Source organism: Rhineura floridana, chromosome 10 (assembly GCF_030035675.1).
Source record: "Rhineura floridana isolate rRhiFlo1 chromosome 10, rRhiFlo1.hap2, whole genome shotgun sequence".
Taxonomy (NCBI): Eukaryota; Metazoa; Chordata; class Lepidosauria; order Squamata; family Rhineuridae; genus Rhineura; species Rhineura floridana.
In genome coordinates this window covers 11,111,730-11,135,353 of record NC_084489.1, presented here as the reverse complement: position 1 = coordinate 11,135,353, position 23,624 = coordinate 11,111,730, and the positions used below count along the sequence as shown (strand labels likewise).

Genomic DNA, 23,624 nt, shown 5'->3' with positions numbered 1-23,624 from the left:
TCCACAATGAACTCCCATCTGGAAAGCACCCTAAGGATGTTAATTATGTAATTATCATTGTCTATACTTTTCTGCATTTCATTTCCTCCTGACCTCACTATTTACAATTCCACCCCCCCTAAAAAAAAAACACCCTCTCTGTGTGTCTGTAACTAAGAAAAACACGTTGTGCATCTGATGGACTGTAGCCCACATATGCCATAATAAATGTGTTTGTCTTTAAGGTGCCACAAGATTCTTTGTTCTTTTTGCTGCAACAGACTAACATGGCCATCTCTTTGGAAATTACTAATCTTTGTGTTTGCTTTGACACTTCTCATATACCTGTTTTCCTTGATAAATAATGCCTTTGGGCACTTCCAGATCATCTTCCTCAAGGTTTGTTTCTTCTTCCTCAACGTCTGTGTCTTCTTCCTCGACGTCTGTGTCTTCTTCCTCGACATTTGTGTCTTCTTCCTCGACATTTGTGTCTTCTTCCTCTGTTTCTTCTCCCTCAAAGTTTGCTTCTTCTTCTTCATTGTCTGATTCACTTTCCTCAGGTATTAGAGATAGGCTTTTTTTGGATGCATTATGATGCACAGAGTGTATGCTCATTCTGGATAAAGAACGTTGTAGTTTCTCTATGGTATCCTTGGATTCTGGTTTATATTTGGATATCTTAAGCCAATCCATGTTGTTTGCCCTGGCTGATGCAATACTTTGCTGGTTGAGGTTTGCCATAGATGATTTTATGAATCCTTGCAGGTCCTGTCTGAATGCTTTGGGCCCTTCCTCCTGGAGACTCATTATGGAGGCTTTAAGCCAATTCTTCACATCCTCTCTAGCTTCTTCAGGACATATATCATCAAGGTGTCTTAAGGAGTCTTCAAGCCATTCTTCAGTATCCTGTCTGGATATGTGTGGATCTTCCTCTTGGAGGTATGCTAGGGATTCTGCAAGCCATCCATGAACATGTTGTCTGGATGTGTCCTCTTCCAGACTCTTTAAGCATGACTGAAGCCACTTCTCCACATCCATTACACCTTTTTCAGGACCTTCTTCTTTAAAGCTTTGTAGTGATTCTTTAAGCCATTCCTGCAAACTTACTTTGGATGTTTCAGGACCTTGCTCTTGAAGATTTATTATGGATGTCTCAAGCCATCCTTTCACATCATTTCTTGATGCTTCAGGGCATGTTTCACTGAGGTTTCTTATGGATGTCTCAAGCCATTGCTGCAGGCTCTGTTTAGATATGTCAGATCCTGCCTCTTCAATGTTTTTCATGGATGTTTCAAGCCACTTTTGCACACTGAGCCTGGAGGCTCCCATTTGGGCACTTTTCATGGACTCCTCAAGCCACTGCTGCACACCTTTCCCAGATGGTGAAGGATGTTCATCTTGGAGATTCATAATGGATCCTTTTATGAATTCCTGAAGGTTGTCTCTGGATGCAGGACCCCCTTCTTGCAGGCTTTTTATGGATGCTTCAAGCCACTCTCTCAAGTCCTTTCTGGATGCTTCAGGACATTCCTCTTCAAGGTTTTTTAAGGATTCTTCAAGCCATTCCTGCACATTCTGTTGGGATGCTTCAGGACCTTCATTCATAAGGCTTCTTAAGGATGCTTGAAGCCATTTCCCCACATTCAGGCTGGATGGTTCATGGCCTTCCATGGATGGTTTATGCAGACTCCATCTAGATGTTTCAGGACTTTTTTCCTGGATGTTATTCATGGATGCTTCTAGCCATTCCTGCACACTTAAATGGGATGCTTCAGGACCTCCATCTTGGAGGTTTCTTATGGATGCTTCAAGCCACTCTCTTACATCCTGTTTGGATGCTTCAGGACATTTCCCTTCAATTTTTTTCATGGAGGATTCAAGCCATTCCTGTACGCTCTGTGTGGATTCTTCAGGACCCCTTTCCATAAGGCTTTTAATAGATCCTTGGAGCCATTTTTGCACATTCTTTCTAGATGCTTCATGGCCTTCCTTTAGGAAGCTTTCCATGGATGCCTTAGACAATTCCTGCACTTTCAGCTTTGATGCTTCCTCTTGCAGGCTTTTCATGGATGCTTCAAGCCATCCATGAACACTTAGGAGGGATGTTTCAGGACCTGCGCCTTGGAGGTTATTTATGGATACTTCAAGCCATTCTTTCACATCATGTCTAGATGCTTCTGGACATTGTTCTTGAAGGTTTCTTACAGATTCATTAAGCCATTCCTGCAGGATTGTTTGGGATGCTCCAGGAGCTTTCTCTTTAAGATTTTCCATAGATGCTTGAAGCCAGTTCTGTACATTCTCTATGGATGCTTTGGAATCTTCCTTTTTGAGATTTTCTAGGGATGCTTGAAGCCATCCTTTCTGGAGGCCAGTGTGAAACTGTTGTGGCACTATAAGTATCACCTCCTCTAGACTTGGTTCCACACTCAATTTTGATGCTGTGTTGCTTTCCTGGATGCCTTTAATGGATGCTTCAAGCCATTTCTGTACACTTAGATGGGATGCTTCAGGTCCTTCTTCTTGGAGATTACGTATGGATATTTCAATCCATTCTTTCACATCTTGTCTGGATGCTTCAGGACATTCCTCTTCAATGTTTTTAAAGCATCCGTTAAGCCATTCCTCCATAGTTGGCATGGGTGCTTCAGATGCTTTTTCTCTGAGGCTTTTCATAGATTCTTGAAGCCATCCTAATACATTCACTTTGGAAGCTTCAGAATTTCCCTTTTGGAGGTTCGCTATGGATGCTTCAAGCCATTCCTTCTTTAGGCCCTCTCTGGACAACTGAGGCTTTATTTCAGACTCTTGGAAATCCGTGAGGCTTTTAATGGATGCTTCAAGCCATTCCTGAACACCTAGATGGGATGTTTCAGGACCTTCCTCTTGGAGGTTATTTATGGATACTTCAAGCCATTCTTTCACGTCCTGTTTGGATACTTCAGGACATTCCTCTTCAATGTTTTTAAAGGATTCTTTAAGCCATTCATCCAGAGCTGGTCTGGATGCTTCAGATGCTTCCTCTCTCAGGCTTTGCATGGATGCTTGAAGCCATCTCAGTACATTCTGTTTGGATGCTTTGAAATCTCCTCTCTTTTGGATATTTTCTATGGATGCTTCGAGCCATCTCTTCCTTAGGTTATATGTGGATAATTGAGGAACTTCAGGGCTCACCTTTTCAGGCTCTTGCTTTTCTGTATCAGCTTCAGGTCTTTTAACATGTGTACTTGTTTGCCATATAAACACACAGGTTCTTTTTCCTTCTCTGTTCACTTGTGATCCTAAATGGTCCATGTCTACTTGGTAAATCCAAGATCCACAAGGGTCCTTCCTCAACTCTTCTGTCTGTCTAGAAAAGCCAAAGATTTAGATGTGGATATGGTACAATGTCTTGAACAAAACTGACCTCAAATGCAACTTCTTCAAAATACAATGCCAGAGGAATACAGGAAGCTGCCTCACACCAAGTCAGACCACTGACTGGCAGCAGCTCTCCAGGATTTCAGGCAGAGGTCTCTCCCAGCCTTACCTGGAGATGCCAGGGATTAAACCTAGGACCTTCTGCATGCAAATCAGAGGCTCTATCACAGAGTTCTGGCCCTTCTTCTAAAGGGTCTCAGTGGTTTCTCACTCCATAAGCCAGGGGTGGGGAATCTTTTTGGGTCTGGGGGGCAGATCTTTGTCCCTACCCTGCAACCCAACCTTGACAGGTGGGCCAGGCAATACAACTGTCAATCACTATGACAGCACATGATTAACAGCTGGGTGGCCCCACCCACTTGTCAAAATACCTTGTGCTTGCAAAGTTTCCCCTGCACCCCTCCTTTCAAGCTCTTCAATCAAGGCTTGAAGGGGGGGCGGGGGGGCTTGGAAAGCCTGCCCACACTGACCCCTTCAACCTCCAAATAGGATCAGTGTGGGGCAGGCCTTCCAAAGCAAGCACACCTCAGCTCTGGTAGGGATAGCGGTCACACAGAGATGAAGAAAAGGGTCCTTGTTTTGTAGCGGTCTTGAAGCAGATCAATCTTTAAAGAGGATGGGGGGAGACTGCTTCAAGGAGCATTTCCTTTAAGAGAGCCTCCGCACAAGGACTATCTTAAAGTGTTTTACAGTGCTATTTGAAGCAGTCTTCCGTGCCCCTTTAAAGACTGCTCCAGCGTTGCGTGGATCGCTCTCTCTTCACACCAGCTGATGCAAGGAGGGGTGATCCTGCTTAGTGTTCACTGTGGGTATGCACAGGGCCAACGAGAGGAGGGGGAGGCCGGTACAAATTACTGGGGCCTGGCGGTCCAGAAGGGGGCCCAGGGCCCAACTATGTTGCATATGGTTTTGTCTTTCTCGGTAGTATCATTATTTGTCAATTGTTTTTGACATCCATTGTAAAATCGGTGAATTGTAAAGAAAATAATGATGATATAAAAGATTAAAGTGTAAAGATTTTTAGCTGGTCCGCCCTTGCTGGGGCCCCCAAAATCTTTTCTTCACCGGGCCCAAACCCACTCTTGGTGGCCCTGGGTGTGCAAGAGTTCCCTGCAGGGAACTCTTTTGCACACATGGATGAGGGTTTAATCACCATTCAGTCGGTGAGTGGGGATTAAATCCAGCTGCCTACCTTGGGCCAGTCACTGCCCCTCAGCCTCAGAGGAAAGCAATGGTAAACCATCTCTGAATACCGTTTACCATGAACACCCTATTCATAGAGTCACCATAAGTCGGGATCGCCTTGAAGGCAGTCCATTTCCATTTTTGGCTGTGCAAACTTGGTCCTTCCTGGTAACACAATCATACAGCCACAGCAGAATTAAACCCTGTCCTCCTACCCATCAGCTAATGTCACTAGTGATGTGAGCTGGTGAGGGGTGGGGGTGGTTTGGTGGAAATGGCCTCATGGACCAAATTGGACCCCTTGGGAGGCCATGATTGACTTGGAGGCCGGAGGTTCCTCACCCCTGCCATAAGCATACTTAATGAAATTAAGCAGGCCACACATGTTTTTCTTTTCTATATTTGAAACTATTTTATTATTTTGACACTTTGCCATAGGTAACTTTGAGCCAATTATGGGTTTCATCATTCGTTAACACCCATTGCATTTATTACCTGAATATTCAGGAGGTAATACAGATATTTAGAAATACTTACAAATTTGCTACTAGGAGCAACTTGGTCTATATCTTATTGATGGAGCCCAAAATATTTTTACAGAACAGCAGAAAATGCAACTATGACAAAATTAACATGTTATGTACAGAAAGTAAAGGAAGGCAAATTAATAATTGTTTTACAGAATACTTGCAATTGTTCATTATGTTCTTCACTGGCAGGTTTCAAGGTTTATTTATTTATTTGAGCTTTTCCATCTAACCTTTGTATGATAAATGAAACTCAAGGCAACTTTCAAATACAAATATAAATAACAAAAATTGAAAACAAACCTACCAATAAAAGCAAAGGCTCTTTGATCAAGCAGAGCCTTCCATCAACAGAACCGTGACTGAGGCAGCCTTGGGCAATTCCTCCTCCTCCCTGCACTCCCCCCCCATGTCACCTCCTATGTTATTCCAAAGCATCCCCAGCCCATTATTTTCATTAGATGCCAAGACTTACAATGTAGACCATAGCTCAGAATTCTTGAGCTCCTCTTGCAGGTGATTTATTTTCATCTGAAGACTCTTAAAAATCAAAACATGCATATGTTACAGATGAATAGCAAATACATTTATGTACTTCTTCCACACACACTTTAAAATCCCTTTGGGATTCTTCAAATCACGTTCTCTCAAAAAGAAACGTCTTTCAGAATGTAGTAACTTGTGATCTAACAAATCAGGGATCACTGGCACAAAACCACACCATATATTTAAAGCACATGACTTTCCAAAGAATTCTGGGAACTGCAGTTTCCCCCTCATTGGCCTACAACTTCCCAGCTCCTTTAACAAACTACAATTCCTATTATTCCTTGGGGAAAATGTGCTTTAACTATGCATTGGATGTGCTTTAAATGTATGGTGCGGTTCTCTGTGTGGAACTGTGCAGTGACAGTCCTCAGGTACTTCAAAAATTATAATGGGAGTGACTGATTGATTTCTACAATATAAGATTAGTAGTAGCCCAAGGGCTCTTGACACGTTGTGTAGTTGCTGCGCAGGGTGAGAGCTGCGCAGTGAACTGAAAGAAAGTTGCCAGATGCCTTCAGAGTGAGAGTCTGCAATTGGCAGAAGGATGGCCCTCCCTGGGTGTGAGATGGGGGGAGGGTGTGTGCCCTGTGTGAAAGATATTGAGCGGGTCTGACTGTTCCCAATTCTCTAGAGGCATGTTGGGATAACTGATTTTGGTAGGTTTTATTGCTGGAATCTTGTTGTGTCCATATCAGGTGTTTAGGAGGAGTCTTTGTAAGGAGGGACATGGGTGATGCCACCCCAGTTTTGGTGATCATGGGTGGAGGGAGGTATAGCCATGGGGAGGTGATGACCTACCACAGAAGACGACAGCAAGGCTATCTGTGCTTTGTTCCTCGCTCCCACTCCTCCCATGGATGGATTCCTTGTTGCTCATCTGCTGTGCCCACTGGCCTGTGTGTGCTGTTGTTTAACACCAGATCGGTACACAATAAGACCACACTCTGTCATGGATGAGGGTGCCAATTTGGTGGGCATTACTGAGACCTGGGTGGGTGAGCTGGGAGGAGTTGATTTGACCCAGCTTTGCCCACCTGCATACTCGGTACAACACCAGCACAGGCTGCAGGGATGGTGGGCGAGGAGTTGCTGTGGTCTACAGAACTTCCATCTCTGTCACCAGAAAATCACTCTGTCATGGAGCTGGCTGTGAGTGCCTGCACCTGGTGTCGGGCCAAGGAGACAGGAAACTAGGGTTGATGCCGGTGTGCCATCCACCCTGCTGCCCAGCAGCTTCTCTGACCGAGCTGGCAGAGGCCATCTCAGTTGTGGTATTGGAGGAGGCCAGATCAATAGTCCTGGGTAGGGTTGCCAGGCTCAGTGCCTGAGAATGGTTCTGTATCTTTAAGAGAATAGAAAATTCAGCCAAGTGCAGGTTTTCTTGCAATGGGAAGAACCACAAGGTGAAATTCTCCCTTCCCCTTGCACAACTTTTAAAGATATAGAAGACCTCGTGAAGGCTGGGCCTGGCAACCAAGAGGTCTTATGTATCTTTAAAAGTTGTGCAGGGGGAAGGGAGAATTTCACCTTGTGGTTTTTCCCATTACAGTGTTGGAAGAAAACCTGCACTTGGCTGAATTTTATCTTCTCTTAAAGATACAGAATCATTCTCAGGCCCTGAGCCTGGCAACCCTAGTCCTGGGTGATTTCAATATCCATGCTGAGGCTGCCTCTAGTGTTCCTGCTCGGGACTTCATGGCCTTCATGATGACTGTGGGGCTGTCTCAAGTTGTCACCGGCCCGACGCATAGGGCAGGGCACATCCTTGACATGGTTTTTGCTCCAGATGAAGGAAGGAGTGTTCTGGAGATGGGGGTGGTGGATGTCCCGCCATTGTCATGGTCAGAGCACTTCTTAGTGAAGTTTAGACTTATAGCTCTGATCCTCCCCTGCAGGGGTGATGGACAGATTAAGATGGTCTGCCCCTGGAGACTAATGGAATCCATTGGATTCCTGAACGCCCTGGGGGAGTTCCCAGTAGATACAGCAGATGACCCTGTTGAAGCCCTTGTCACACTGTGGAACAACAAGACATATTGGGCTTTTAACATGGTTGCCCCTGAGCACCCTCTCCAGCATTGTGGAGCCCAGTTTGCACCTTGGTACACTTGTGAACCAAGGGCAATGAAACAGGCTGGACAACGGTTAGAGTGCAAGTGGCAAAAGATGTGCTGTGAGACTGATCGGGCATGAGCAAAACATCATAACCATGCCTACTGTGTGGTGGTGTCGAGCCCCAGCCTCAGGTGGATCAAGGAGGGGAGCTGGATGAGCTTCAGCTTACTCAGCTAGGGCAAGGGGAAGAATCACAGGGTGTTGAGACTTTCAAGGACAATCAGGGAGGGAGGTGGTTGACACTGTGTCAGTTCCCATGGACAGTTCTCCCGCAGAAGAAGACTTCGCTCCACCTCCAGACACCCTAACAGAGCTGTTGGGGAATGTCCTGGTACGCACACCAACTCCAACCCCCCCTGAGCTCCCCTCCTGACACTTCAAACGCTTCCCCGCCTCCTGAAGCTGAGCCAGCACCTATTGAGCCTGTACTGTCAGATGAGCCGGCTGAGCTGTGCCCCCTTTTGCCCCGTGCAAGATGTTGTGAGAAGCGCTTCGGTCAGAGGGATAGTCTTCAAAGGAGTCAGAGATTACGGGCGAAGACCGTTCCTACTTAAGGCAGCGCCCCCCTGACCTGGGTGCTGAGTCAACTTTCTTCACACGCTGCAGAGTATGCTTAGGTAGCTTAGTTAGGGAGAGTAGTGAGTTAGCATAGCTAAGTCAATGAAGCGTGCTGCCTTTGATGTTTCAATTACTCTAATAAAACAAGAATTAATTTCATCCTCGTCTCCTTCTCATGACTCGCACTCTGGGCAGGACGGGTGGTGAGGGTGGCAAAGAAGGCCCACTTCTCTGCCACTATTGCATCCTGTCCAGTGGAGCTTTCCCGTATTGTCAGGGGTCTGTTGACATCAGCTCCAGGAAATGGAGTTTTAGACCTTCAGAGGCCCACTGTGAATTGTTTGCAAGACACTTTGATGGTAAAGTTGCTCGCCTCCATTGCAATCTTGATGCCCCATTCACATCTACTGTAGTCCCCAGTGGGGTGTCCAGTGCAATGTCTGCTGCAACTTCTTGGGAACAGTTTCAGTTGATACTGCCTGTTGACATGGACAAGGTGCTTGCGACGATGTGGTGAACAACGTATCCTTTCGATCCTTGCCCTTGTTGGCTTATTAAAGCTTGCTGAGGAGGTTTGACTCAGTGGATCCAAGGTGCTGTCAATGCATTGTTGCGGGAGGAAGTGGTCCCAGCTGCCCTGAAAGAGGCGGTGATCTGGCTGCTCCTGAAAAAGCCCAGCAGGGACCCATTGGTTTGTGACAACTACCGACAGAGGGAGTGTAACCCTGTTATTCTTGATCTCTCGGTGGCTTTTCATACCATTGACCATGGCATTCTTCTGGGCCAACTTGGTGACATGGGCATTGGAGGCACTGTTTTACAGTGGTTCCAATCCTATCTCCAGGGTCATTTTCAGAGAATAGCTTTGGGCAATTGTCTTTCGGCCCCCTAGTGGTTGTGCTGTGGGGTGCCGCAAGGTACCATCTTGTCTCCCCATGCCATTTAACATCTATATGAAGGCCTTGGGAGCAGTCATTAGGAGATGATACCCAGCTCTATTTCTGTGTAACATCTGAATTGGGAGATGTCATGCAAGCCCTGGACCGGTGCCTGAACTTGGTGGTGGGCTGGATGAAGGCCAATAAACTGAATCTGAATCCTAGCAAGACAGAGGCACTGTGGGTTGGTGGTTCCTGAGTTTGGATAATTGGTCAGTTGTCTGCTTTGGATGGGATCATAATCCCTTTGAAAGAACAGGTTCATAATCTTGGGGTGCTCCTCGATCAATCTTTGTTACTAGGACTGCCTTTTATCAGCCTCAGCTGGTAAGACAGCTGTGGCTGTTTCTGGACCAGGATAACCTGACCACTGTTGTCCATGCATTGGTAACCTTCAGGCTGGATTACTGCAGTGCACTCTATGTGGTGCTGCCCTTGAGGTTGGTCCAGAAGCTGCAGCACCCTGGTGCAAAATGCGGCGGTGCGACTGCTCACTGAGGAAGGGTATCACCAACATGTCACTCCATTGCAAAGAGAACTGCACTGGCTGCCCATTAGCTACCGGGCTAAGTTCAAGTTCTGGTTTTGGTGTACAAAGCCCTATACGGCTTGGGCCCAGGATACCTGAAAGACCGCCTTATCCCTTGTATATCCAGTCGATCACTGCGCTCTGCAGGTGAGGGCCTCCTGCAGATACCATCTTATCAGGAGGTCCATTCCTCACAACATAGGAAATGGACCTTTAGTGTGGCAGCACCTACCCTGTGGAATTCCCTCCCCTTAAATATTAGACAGAAATATCTTCTATCTTTTCGGTACCTATTGAAGACCTTCCTCTTTCAACAAGCCTTTCAAGTAGAGACCTTATCCCAGTTTGCATCTTTGTTGGAATTGCTTTTTAAGGTGTTTTTAAAGCTTTTTAAAAAATATGTTTTTAAAGAAGTTTTGTTTTAATATGTTGTTAAAGATGTTTTGTTTAAATATATTTTAAAGTCTGTTTTTAAGATGTTTTAGAGTGTTTCCAGTGTTTTTGTTTGCTACCCTGGGCTCCTACTGGGAGGAAGGGTGGGATATAAATAAAAAAAAGAATAAAAAAATAAAAAAACAAATCCCTAACATAACGTTTGCTTTTTTCACAGCTCCACACCCTGGGCCAACATCTTCATGAAGCTATCCACTATGATCCCATTTTTTGTCAACCAACAGTTCAGACTCCATAAGCACATGTGTGAAATTGAGATTTTTTTGCTCCAATATGAATAAATTTACACTTGTTTACATTGAATTGCATTTGCCATTTTACCATCCATTCACTCCGTTTGGAGAGGTCCTTTCGGATCTCTTCATAACCCCTTTTTATTTTAATGACCCTGAACAATTTGGTATCATCAGCAAACTTGGCTATTTCACTGCTCACCTCTAAGTTATTTTTGAACAACTGAAAGCTGGTATAGAACAGTAGGGAGGACAGCCTGGATGGGAGTCCAGAGTCTGTGAGTTCAAATTCCCGCTTGTGTCTCCTGGGTGTCAAGGGCCAGCCTTAGATCACCCCCACCGTGAGTGGCTCAGGGGTTACGTGCCCTACCACCTGTGCAGCTGTGGGCAAGCTGCATAGTCCCAAGGAGCCCAGTTGCCCCCCAGCTGGCAGTTGTGGACAAGGAAGGGACTAGCTTGTGTAGCTGTGGCAAGCTGAGCACGCCCTAGCCAGCTGGGAGGACTAGCCTTACAGGGAGGCAATGGTAAATCCCTTCTGAATACTGCTTACCATGAAAACCCTATTCATAGGGTAGCCATAAGTGGGAATCGACTTGAAGGCAGTTCATTTCCATTTTTTCAAAAGCGCTAGTCCCAATATTGATCCCTCCATTGCGAGAACTGTCCATTTATTTCTACTCTCTGCTTCTTGATTCTTAACCAGTTAAACTGCACTGCTAGCATATGTGTGTTTATAGGTACACATGTAGAAATGGTTCCCCATTTTTGCAGAGTAGATTACAGGAGTAAAAAGTATCCTTGCCCTTTTTTTTAATTTTTAAAACATGCATCTCATAGAGAACACCTGATCTCCAACATTTTCCCCTCCCCGGGAATACACATCTAAGGCCACACATTTTAAATGACTATTATTTCCTTTTTAAAGTGTCAAGACTGAACTCCCTTTTGATTTGCAAGGGGGTAATGTCACATTCAGTGGCAATGATATTTAATCAGAAATAGTCATACTGACTTAAAGTAAGGAACTACATCACTGAATATGAATATACTTCCTGTACCTCAATATGTTTTCCTTGTTCTATCAAAGCTGCTCTTGTTTCAAGCATAAGTAGTTGTTCCTGCCACAGAAATAAAAGACAACATTTTAAAGAAAATAAAAAGCTACACCTGCAATTTCCATTACATAAATTTTAGAGGGTTTTTTTGTTTTTAAAATACTTTTCATAGGATTAATAGTATGTATGATTTTTTAAAAAATTACACTGCCTTTCTGCCCCTTTCAGGCCAAGGCATCCTAGAATTGAACACAAAAAAATCAATAAATATAAAGCAATACAACAAGACTAGAATGAAAACAATAGCAAAAACAAGCAATTAAGCCTGCAGTCCTATACATGTTCATGAGGGAGTAAGCCCAACTGAACACAATTCAACTGCAAAAGCTTGCAGGCTGCCAAAAGCCAGAGAGAATAGAAAGGTCTTTAATAAATGTTGAAACAACAACAATGCAGGTACCCTGTGGAATCAGGATGTTAGAATGGAGAAAGCCCTGTCCTTGGTAGCCACTCCTCTGACGGTGAAGGCACCCACAGCAGAGTCTCTGTCAATCAGGAATGAGGAATATGTGGCATTCCAGATGCTGTTGGACACCCAGTGGCAGACAGTATGGCAAATGGTCAGGGATGCTGGGAGTTGTAATCCAACATCAGCTGGAGACAAACATGATTCGTGGACAGGGTTATATAGGAGCAGGTGGATCCAGGTCATTCAGGGTTAAAACCAGCACTTCCAATTGCCCTCATAAATAAATTGGTAGCCAGTGAAACTTTTTAAGCACAGGCAAAATGTGATAAGAACATAAAAACATAAGGAAAGCCTGCTGGATCAGCCCAATGGCCCATCTAGTCCAGCATCATGTTCTCGCAGTGGTGAACTGGTTGCCCACGGAAAATCTGCAAGCAGGACCTGAGTGCAAAGAGCACTCTCCCTTCTGTGGTTTCCAGCAACTGGTATTTAGAAGCAAACTGCCTCCGCTTATGGAGGAAGAACATAGCTATCATGGCTAGAAGCCATTGATAGCCCTGTCCTCCATGAATTTGTCTAATCTTCTTTTCAATCCATCCAAGTTGGTGGCCATCGCTGCCTCTTGTGGGAGAGAATTTCATAGTTTAACTATGCACTGTGTGAAGACGTACTTTATTTAGTCTGTTCTGAATCTGATCAGTTCATCAGTTGATGATCTGGTTGCCATTTTTTGGATGAGCTACACATACTATACATTAAAGTAATCAAACTTGGGAGTTGCCAAAGCGTGGATAGGAGTGGCAAGATTAGCTAGCACAATCTGTATCAAGTATGCGTGACATGCTGGCTTCCCTTTTCATTTCAATGATAGAAGGAACTGAATGCACATATAACTCTCCAGACTGATTATGTTTACATTCTAATTTTTATCTCAAATGACCTGAAAATACTGTTTAAAGATCACATTAAGGTGAGATACAGTTAGGAGGCAGGCAGGGTGGGAAAGAGGTTTTTACACTTTTGAACTTAGAAAATAATAAAGTTGTTTTTGCTAACAGTTTAATTGCAAATTAAATCTGATTTGGTACTCTCAAAGGAATACATTTCTTTCATTAAAGGTATAATTTTGCTTCTAGTACCTTGAAAAAATCTCCTTTTTTTTCTTCCATCTTCTTTTCCCAGCGCTGCAGCTGTGTCTTTAAAAAAGTTATAATAGCAGTTATGATCCATATGATCAATGCAGGGAGAGAAAGTACAGATTTATAAGTCATATTTCCTTGGGGGAAAACTATAACCCTGCTCACATATTTCTATTCCACAATAATTTTTTGCAACATTAAGGGAAAGAGCTATCGCAGACAGAGCTTTCATGTTGGCCGGGGCCACCAGCACAACACTTTTCAATGGAGTCAGTTGGTCCATTCAGCTAAAAATCATCATGTATTGAGTAATCAAGTGAAGTATGCACATGAGCCTGCTATAGGATAATAACAATGGACACGATTTCCTTACTCCTGTTGTTTGTTTGTTTGTTTCCCCATCTGTCTGCCCAGAGGCCAACCCGTAGGAGCTATAGCAAATTGCAACTAAAAATATCATGGTCAAGAAAGATAAGGAGTAAAATACTAAACCACGACACAATAAAACAATTAAGCAGCACAGAATAAAATGACATTTAAAATGGATGTGTAGAACTCCCCACTCCCTGAAGGCATGGTGGAATGGGAAAGCTTTTATTAGCTTCCTACAGTTTGTTAAAGAGCTAACTGACTCTATGGACACCCAGAGGGAAGATGCTGTAGGGGAGAAAGCCTCACGTCTGCTAAAAACAGCAAAGAGTCTTGTGGCGTCTTGAAGGTTAGCCCATTTATTATCCAGAAGCTTTCGTGCTCTAGATTATAATCCATCTGAAGGGGACCTTAGTCCATGAAAGCTCACGCCATAATAAATCAGGTTTTAAGGGGCCACAACACTCCCTGTTGTTTTTGTTTCAACCAACTAATGCGAGTCAGCTACCCCTCTGGAAATTATTCCTGGTATGTGTTTTTACAACATTTGGGTCAACAAGGGACTTTTCTCCAGGCTAGACTGGCTAGTGACTAGAGATGGGTTGTTAGGGAAAGGCCTTCTTCATTTGCGCGTGGCTTGGCTTGCTGACTTGCATGGTACTAGTATTACTAAGCTGATGGGGCCGATCCAAATGGTACATGCACAGGAGTGGTTCTGAAGTCTCCATTCCTCCTGACCTGGATAAGACCTTCTCCACCTTCCCTACACATGGTAACTTTAACACGTGCCTTGCCAACGGGGGCTGTCAAAATTAATATATTTTTTAAACTGATCAATTATAAACTTTCCATCCATCTCTAGGTTAAACCATGAGGTCAGCAAACAGCCTAGCAGCCATATGGACTTGGATAATGGACTATAATCAAAATGGTTTATAAATATTGAATGATGATAAATGGGGCAACAGGAAAAGGAGAGTGACGATGCCTTGCGGTGAGGGAGAAAGGAGTGTTGCATTAGGACACTTCTATAATGGAAATGATCAAAGTGCTTTGGTGGGAAAAAAGATGGATTGAAGAAACATCTAAGTATTCATGATGGCACCAGTGACCACAAAATAACTTTTGACTGCCATCCAGGATAGGATTTAAATAGAGGGGAAACCCCTTTGTATTTAAAAGTCAAGAAAATTAATAATGCTCCTCCAGTTTGCTAAGAGTAAAGGCTGCTGCAAAATTATATGCTCTCCTTCCCCAAGGCAGGACAACACAAGCCAAGCCAATTAATTTCCTATGTGTGGTAACCAGAGTGAACTATTTCCACCACAAATTAATTCATAGCACTAATGGACTAGAGATCTAGAAATACAAATTTGTGTGATATAGCATTGTCTTCATTACATTGCCCTGGGGTTTCCTCACAGCCAGGATACCCTATTTTAGGGTTGGTCAGCCATTATACTGGATCCTGTCTTTTGCAACTACTAGTTCAAATCTGCTCAGTATAATTTTATAATCATCAAAATGCTGCAGACATTCTCTTTGGTTGTGCAATATTATCTTTTAGTTAAGCTTTTGTATAACTGACAGCTGGCAGGTGCTTGCTTAATAACCTTTGATGGCTGGTGACTACTGCAGGCCACTGTCTGGCTAGTGACAGTTGAAGTTTGTATTTGGCCAGAGAAGGTAAAGAAGCCTAAGTGTAAAAGCAGCTGGGCGGGGGCAGTTGTTGTTTCGATGGGACTGATGCTGCTTTAAAAAGGACTGTTCCCATTCTGGGTGTCTGCCTGGCTGCTCACCACCCTTCTCAGTTTAGAGATATGCAGTTTGTACATAAATGGATATTACAAAAACATTGTAAGTTTCCAGTGCTCATGAGGAAATCACCCTATAATTTCCTGCCGCTTAGGGAAGCGGAGACTGTAACACTATTTCCTCTTGGCCCCTTAGCTGATTTTATTTGCTGAACTAAGTTGGAAAATGTAGAATGCATCCAAAAGGGCGTAATAGAGAGTTGACTCACTGAGGTGTTAAATAACTAGGCTACGTTTAAGAAAATGGAATTGCTTTGCACAAGGTTGAAGAGTACAGCCTTCCAATGCAACATTACAAAAAATTAGATGTGGGCACTGGTGGTTCTTTCAACAGCATGATTATACATAAAACACAGCTCTATCAACTAAGGACTCAATGATTGCCAGTCAAATATCTGTATACTGGATTAGATAACATTTTGTTGCTCTTTATAAATTTGATTTTGGAAAGAAAATATAAATAAGTCTGAGCAGCAGTCTTGGTGCAGAATCCTCCCAGCCCTGCTGCTGCTGCTGCTGCACTACCTGGAGCTTAGCCATGGCTTGTCTTAGTGTTATATACCAACCCGGGTTCATAGTTTGTCTCCTTCAAACCACAAGCAGTAAATAAAAAACAAACCTTTGTTACAGCACATGGCTTGTTGGGAGTGAGTCAAACCATAATGCCAGGTTCACACATAATGTTAATCCAAGCCACAGCCTAGCTCCAAGTATCATGGCAACAGCAGGCCTAGGGAAGGAGTGAAGCAGGCATGATTTTTACTCCAAGTACCTGCGCTCTTCCTCATTCTTGCTAAGCCATAGTTTAGTATAATATGATGCAAGAATAGGTAAATAAATGAAATGGCAGCTTTCAGCACTCCTCGACATCTTTCCTGTCACACTGGAAAAGGCTTCATATTCTATAGTCTTAAAAATTTCTCACAGCACATTTTCCTAGCATCAGTTAAATGATGAGTGAGGCCCTCTTATATGTAATTAAGGTCAAACAAAGACAGTGGATTGGCTACGCTCACTCTTTGTCCCTAGTTTGGAAAGAAGAGCACAAGACAAGGGCCACTTAGGACCACAGCATAATGCATAGTCCCAGAGGGACCTAGAAAACAAGACACAAACAGAACAATTAAAAAATGTAAGTCTGCCTCATTGATTAGTGGATTGGCAAAAACTCTTTGCAGCCAAAAGAAAGCACATGTTGGGAGCAGGGTTCAAGGATACGTTGCTGCCCTTTTGTGGAGGTTTTATTACACAAAAGGCTGTGCAGGAGAACTTCCAAAAAGATTGTACCCTAAAAAAAAAAGGAAGACACCTGGTGAAAACTGACATACCTTTGCATTTAGTTCATGCTCCAAGCATTGCCCAGATGCCATGCTGCTTAGATGATGGTGACACCTGACAGAATCACAGATCAGAGCGGAATCATAGCAGGACTCTCCATGGTGAGCCATATTTGTCTGTAGCTGTTCATGATGCCTGACAAGCTGACAGTCACACATTCTAGAAACATACAGCTTAAAGCAAAAATAAGTATACATATTTTTCAAAACATATTGAAAACTACAGTTTCTAGAAAATGGTATGTCCTCTTGTGTAAAAAAAAAAACTTTTTTATTTCTGTATTCACTGCATTGGGTCCAGAGACTGGATCGTTTCAATGCACTGAGCATCTTTTGCTTTGGGTAGACTAGACTAGTTTACCAAGAATGTGGCAGTGCTGGCAGCTATGGATAGTGAATGGTGGAGAAATGGATTCTATAGTGACAGACAGACAGACAGGAAAGGTGGGGGGAGAGAGAGAAAGAGGATGGGATGGTGCTAAGAAAGAGACTGAGGATCAGAGTGACAGAGAGAGAGAGAAAAGCTATACCATGCTGCAAACTCTGCCCACTTGTGGTGCTGGCTCCACCACCTTTTGGGTCCCAGTCTGCCCCCCATCTGCTCTGGCTCTGCTGATTGTTAGATCTGGTTCCTAATTTACTCTTCTCAAAAATCATCAGCCGTTCACAGAAAAAAGGTCCCCCATCCCTGCCATAGAAAATAAAACCAGAGATTTGTATGATGGGGTCTCCCTGTTCCCATTAAGAAGGGTATTAAAGGAGATCAGAAGGATGCAAATAGCATTCCCTTCCAAACATCGGCTTAGCTTCATAGCTGGAACTGCACCATGAACCTTCACATAATTCTGGAATCCCAAAGATTAAGCCATATCTGCACTGCCCATTTCCCAGTATTCCAATATTCTAGTGTGGCAGGAAGCAAAAGGATGGAGTTGAGCGATCACCCTTGCTCCAGTCGTTATTATTTATTTATTTATTAATTCAATTTATATACCGCCCCATAGCTGAAGCTCTCTGGGCAGTTCACAACAAGTAAAACATCTGATATACAATTAAAACCACATATCAAGCAATTTAAACATACATTAATAATATATATATAAAAAATTAAAACATATGTATACACATACAAATGCATATTAAATATTAAAAAGCTGAAATACTAAAAATACTAAGATGCTAAAAAGCTAAAAACTGAAACTAAAATGCCTGGGAGAAGAGGAAGGTTTTTACCTGGCGCCAAAAAGATAGTAATGTTGGCGCCAGGCGTACCTCATCAGGAAGAATATTCCATAGTTCGGGGGCCACCACTGAGAAGGCCCTTTTTCTTGTTATCACCTTCCGGGCTTCTCTCTGAGTAGGCACCCGGAGGAGGGCCTTCGATGTGGAACGGAGTGTACAGGTAGGTTCGTATCGGGAGAGACGTTCCATCAGATATTGTGGCCCCGTGCCGTGCAAGGCTTTATAGGTTAAAACCAGCACCTTGAATCGAGCCCGGAAACATATAGGCAACCAGTGCAAGCGGGCCAGAATCGGTGTTATATGTTCGGACCGCCTGGTCCCAGTTATCAATCTGGCCGCTGCATTCTGCACGAGCTGTAGTTTCCGAACCATCTTCAAGGGCAGCCCCACGTAGAGTGCATTGCAGTAGTCTAATTTAGAGGTTACCAGAGCATGAACAACTGAAGCAAGGTTTTCCTTGTCCAGATAGGGGCATAGCTGGGCCACCAGCCGAAGTTGGTAAAAAGCACTCCATGCCACCGAGGCTACCTGGGCCTCCAGTGACAGGGATGGTTCTAAAAGAACTCCCAAGCTACGAACCTGCTCCTTCAGGGGGAGTGCAACCCCATCCAGGACAGGTTGAACATCCAACATCTGGTCAGAAGAACCACCTATTAACAGCGTCTCATTCTTGTCTGGATTGAGCTTCAATTTATTCGCTCTCATCCAGTCCATTATCGCAGCCAGGCATCGGTTGAGCACCTTGATAGCCTCACCTGAACAAGATGAAAAGGAGAAGTAGAGCTTCGTGTCATCAGCATACTGGTGGCAACGCACTCCAAAACTCCTGATGACAGCACCCAGCGGCTTCATATAGACGTTAAAGAGCATGGGGGACAGAACTGACCCCTGTGGAACTCCATACTGGAGAGCCCAGGGTGCCAAGCGATGCTCCCCAAGCACTACCTTCTGGAGACGACCCGCCAGGTAGGAGCAGAACCACTGCCAAGCAGTACCTCCAACTCCCAAATCCGCAAGTCTCCCCAGAAGAATACCATGGTCGATGGTATCAAAAGCCGCTGAGAGGTCAAGGAGAACCAACAGAGTTACACTACCCCTGTCTTTCTCCCGACAAAGGTCATCATACAGGGCGACCAAGGCCATCTCCATGCCAAAACCGGGCCTGAAACCCGATTGAAATGGATCCAGATAATTGGTCTCATCCAAGAGTGTCTGGAGCTGGTCCGCAACCACTCTTTCGAGGACCTTGCCCAAGAAACAGTCTTCTGTTTGGATTGCAGAGTTCTGCTGTCTGTAGCAAGTATACAACAATGTACAGAAGCAACTGCACATTAATATGTCCACAGCTAACATAGCTGCTTTAACCTGTGCAGAAACACCTTTGTGTCAGTGTTATCAGCAGTGTAGAGGCAAATCCAGAAGTGCAGGTCCCTTCATAATAGACATGCCACCCCCCCTCACAGCCTTGGCCCCTCACTCACTTGCTTGCTCTCCATCATCTCCATCTGCCCATCTCCAGCTCCCATCTGCCCCAGTAGGCATGGCCAATGTTGGCTCCCCCTGCCCCATCCAGTCATTCACACGCACACACAAGGACACACATACACACTTACCATCATGCGAGGGGGAAAGGGAGGAAGAGCTCACTGGCCCTTCCCACATATCTCTGCCACTGTGGCTACAGCCCCACACATGTTGGGGGCTGAACATCTGTAGCAGGGCATCTGCTGTTCTAAATTGCACGGGGAGCCTAGGCAAGTAGAACAGGCTCTCGGCTGCAGACATTCAGTCTCCAACACATGGGAGCTGCAGGAACATTGAAGGGGATGTGCGGGAGGGAACAGGGCCAACAGGCTGCACCCATTCTCCCCCTCATGTGATGGTAATTGCGTCAGAGGGGAGAGCGACTGAATACGGGACAAATGTATTCCGTGCACTCTTCAGACAACCTTTTTTTCTCTCCAACCTCTTTCTGCTGATGCTTTATAGCCTTTGGCTTCTTGATCTTGATTCCATCTTCCATCTCTATCTCCTCCAACGTTCTTTTTATGTATCGCTGTGGGTATTGCAGGCTATAAGACATAATAAAAGGCAAGAACGCTGCAGGCTAAGGGAAGTGAACACTGAAAGGTTTTTAAAGAAACGTCCTAGGGCCACAGTTCCCAAACTTTCCCCCCCACAGACCACTTGAAAACTGCTCCTGGCTTGTCTCCTGCCTGTTGTAGCAATTGGAATGCTCTGTGTAAGATGCTGTATGGTTTTAATTGTATTTTTATATAATATTTTATTGTGTTACAATTTGCATTCCAAAGAATTCGAACTGTAATACAATAAAATACAATATAGGAAATAAAACAAGCAATAAAATATAATTAAAAATCAGTATGGATATTTAATGCAGACATGCCACGGACTACCTGAATGAAGATTGCAGACCACTGGTGGTTCACGGGCCACAGTTTGGGAACCCCTGTCCTAGGGTTTAAAACAGGCATGGGAATCTTTTAACTCTTTCTGTGATGATTTGCAATCCATACCGTTAACACTCCAACCCAACCGATCTTGCTTCCCCATTAGGCCCTCAGGGAGGCCCCCCAAAGCCATGGCTACTTTGGATTCAGCACAGAGAGCAAGCCCTCTCTGGGTCTTTTTAGCTCACAGCTTCATACCAGCCTAAAACAAACACAGGCTATCTCTTGGCCCCAGAAAGAGAGGGGGAGGCCTACCCTTCTTGAAAGAGCATCATCAGCCAGTTGTTCCTATGGCAACACATCTCTTGACCACAATCTTTAGACATGTTAAATCAGGTGCTTAACAGGTCCATCAACTTAATAAAGAAACTAGCACCACCAGTTCAGCAGGTGTCTCTTCTACAACTCCATCTCTTCGATTTAAAACCAGAGGCTGGAAAGAAGACCCAAAGATATCCATAACAATCCCCCAATCCTATAACAAAATATCATAGGGGCACACAACAATAAAATAAGATCAGATAAAACAATTAAAACACAGTTCTCAGAATAACATCGTGAGTGGTACCAGCAAGTAACTCCCTTCCCAATGCAAATAATATAAATACTCTTGATAATAATAATTCAGAGCATTTGCATAGTGCTTTAAAGTACTCCTGATCCTGATCTCCACTGCTTGTATCAACTCCAAACCTGTTTAGTCATGCTTCTTGTATTTCCATTGCCAGTGTAACATGGGAAACAGGACTCAGCTGAGGCCAAACTACATCAGAGATGGGAGATCGGGGGGGGGGGGGGTCGGTCCATTAAAAGGACCTGAGAGGTGGAATTTGCACTGGGCCTACAACAGTGCGGAAAAGGATCAATCCTTCCCCTGTGCTACTTTCCCAACTTAAATCCCCCCCAAGTATGTCTCCACAGCTAATAGCAGCATTAGGGGATTATTTGGCTTTGGGCCCCAGCACTGCAGGAAAGGGTCAACCCCCTTTCACAATACCATACCCCAAGCTAAATTCCCTCCACCAGGCAGCTGCTTTTAATGAAAAAGATGCCAGGAGATCCGATAATAATGGATCTCCTGCTTGTCACATATGTCATTTGGCCATGAGCTCTCCCTGTCTAGACATCTGTCAGATTTAGTAGCCATTTGAGGCCCAAGGAATTAACCACAGAAGAACTGCATGCGTTCTGCCTTTCTGTGCTCCCAGGCGGAGAAAAGCAGAAATGTGAGCTGCTTCTGCTTCTCTTCCTGCCTGCATTAATCATATGACCTGGCTGTTGAAGTGGGGATGTTCAGAGTGCAACACCTAACCTGACTCAGAAGTTTGCAGGTGCAGGGGTGGGAGCAGAAAGGGAGCAGGAGATACCTGGTTGCAGGCACATAGCTGGAATTTGTGGACAGGAGGTAGTACCAGGTTTGGTAGCCTGAGAGAAGGCAACAGGTTGAACCTAGAGTGCTATATAATGAATCTCCAGAAGAGGGAGCTAAATAGAAACTGAGACCAGCTGTAATAACAAGGATTGCTGTCTAAACCACCTACCTCCTGATATTTTCTCTAAAATGCTTGTTTTCTTTCAAGAGCTGCTGGTTCTCCCCAACAAGCTTGATAATCATGTTGCTAAGAAACTTCTTCTCACTTCTGAGCCTTTCTGTAGCCAATAGCAGATCTGAAACCATCATTTTTCTACAAAACATCAGGACCAGAACAAATCAGCACCCATAGATGGTGATTTTTTGAGGGGGGGGGATTAAGCAACAAAACATACTGCTATATGTTATTATAATTGACAATAAAAATGTACATAGAACTAACTGCATAAAGTAGTTTACAGAGTATATCTAATCCATTTCTTTCAATCCAATTTGATAGGTTACTATCATTTCTGTGGTGACTGGTGGGGATCTTAAGGTGAGACTGATTGCCCAGTATCTCTTGATGGGATTTGAACCAAGATCTAAATTTAGCACTGCATTTAGTGGTCAAAATTGGCTCCACTGGTCCCCAAGGGAGTATTTACAATGCTAGCCCTGCCCTGCCTACACTGCAACATTAGTAATGTTAATGAATGATACAGTGATACTCAACACAAACCACTGGTGTGATGTAGTTAATCACTGACTTCCATTATACCATTCCAATTTTGACCACCATAACTGTTAAGTGTTTGACAACACTAAGTTTAACAAATTTATGCTCTGGAATTCACTACCAATTAACATCAGGCAGGAGACTTCGCTTTACTGTTTTAGATTCCTGGTAAAAAGCTGTTTGTTCTGGCAACCTGGGATGGCCACCAACAGTTTCTCCAACTTAACCATATTGTTGCTATTGTTGACAATAATAGTGGAAAAGTTGTAACAAATAGTTATTCATTTTTCCCCATCAGGGCTACCCAAAGGATGTATAAATAAGAAAATATGTGTGTTTCAAAGGACAGGGTGATATTTTTGACCCCAGGCATATAAAATTGCCTTCATTTTTGGGCAAAACACAAATATAGAGAGCTGTCTTATCCCATGTATACCTACCCCAAAAGGCACACCAACCCAGAATAATTTTCATAAGCAAAATAAACTCCTGGATGCAGCAGAAGAACAAGGTCCTCACTTAGCTCCCAGCTTCCAAGTGAAAAGTCAAACTGTCACCAACTCCAACAAGTTGCTCTCTAAGCCCCTCAGGCACTGCCCTTGTTTGTGAGGTAGCATGAGATCACAACTGTGTAAATAATATTAGCAAACATAAAATGAGACTTCATTTTTCCTCCTTAGTATTTCAACACTTCAACACTTCTTTCCATAACTTCAGTGGAGGAGGGCAAAATTCCTAACCTTCCTTTCACAAACTTTACCACTGCCCATGCCTGGCAGAAGTCCTGTGCCTCCATCTAACCTAGTGCCCCTTCTATTATTTATATTAGGATCTCCTTAGCTTTATTTGGGGAGGCTCAAGCACAGTTCTCTCTACTTAGGGAGGCTCATTGTGTTAAACTAAAGAGCTGCAGTACCGGGTTTGTGCAGTGCCACAATCTTTTCATCAAGTTATCTAGAAACATTTCTTTTAAAAAATCTGATACTGAGGTTGTTGTTGTTCATTGCATTTATATCCTACCTTTTCTCCAAAGAGCTCAAGGTGGCATACATGATTCTTCCTTCCTCATTTAATACCCACAACAACTCTGTGAGGTAGGTTAGACTGAGAGACAGTGAGAGACTGGCCCGAGGTCACCCACTTAGCTTCATG

The 23,624-nt window shown here is 44.0% G+C and overlaps 1 protein-coding gene across 1 annotated transcript; it reads right to left on the bottom strand.

The window, feature by feature from the left end:
• Window positions 1-288: 288 nt before the first annotated feature.
• On the bottom strand, window positions 289-22,063 carry LOC133365503 (uncharacterized). The gene is made up of 11 exons (XM_061587475.1): window positions 21,924-22,063; window positions 21,750-21,839; window positions 19,878-19,983; window positions 16,661-16,843; window positions 13,150-13,206; window positions 11,545-11,604; window positions 5,587-5,651; window positions 1,942-3,328; window positions 1,733-1,794; window positions 555-1,666; window positions 289-389 (listed from the first exon to the last, which is right to left on the bottom strand). Exons 1-11 carry the CDS (start codon window positions 22,061-22,063, stop codon window positions 289-291), a joined length of 3,363 nt encoding a protein of 1,120 aa, XP_061443459.1.
• Between the last annotated feature and the right edge of the window lie 1,561 nt (window positions 22,064-23,624).

Excerpts from the sequence above, each read along its gene's own strand:
- LOC133365503 (XM_061587475.1), bottom strand. The coding sequence starts at position 22,063 with ATGATGGTTTCAGATCTGCTATTGGCTACAGAAAGGCTCAGAAGTGAG. Across the intron at positions 19,984-21,749 it reads AGCTATGTGCCTGCAACCAG|CCTGCAATACCCACAGCGAT; the intron begins GTATCTCCTGCT and ends TATGTCTTATAG. Across the intron at positions 3,329-5,586 it reads TCTGAGCTATGGTCTACATT|ACAGACAGAAGAGTTGAGGA; the intron begins GTAAGTCTTGGC and ends TGGCTTTTCTAG.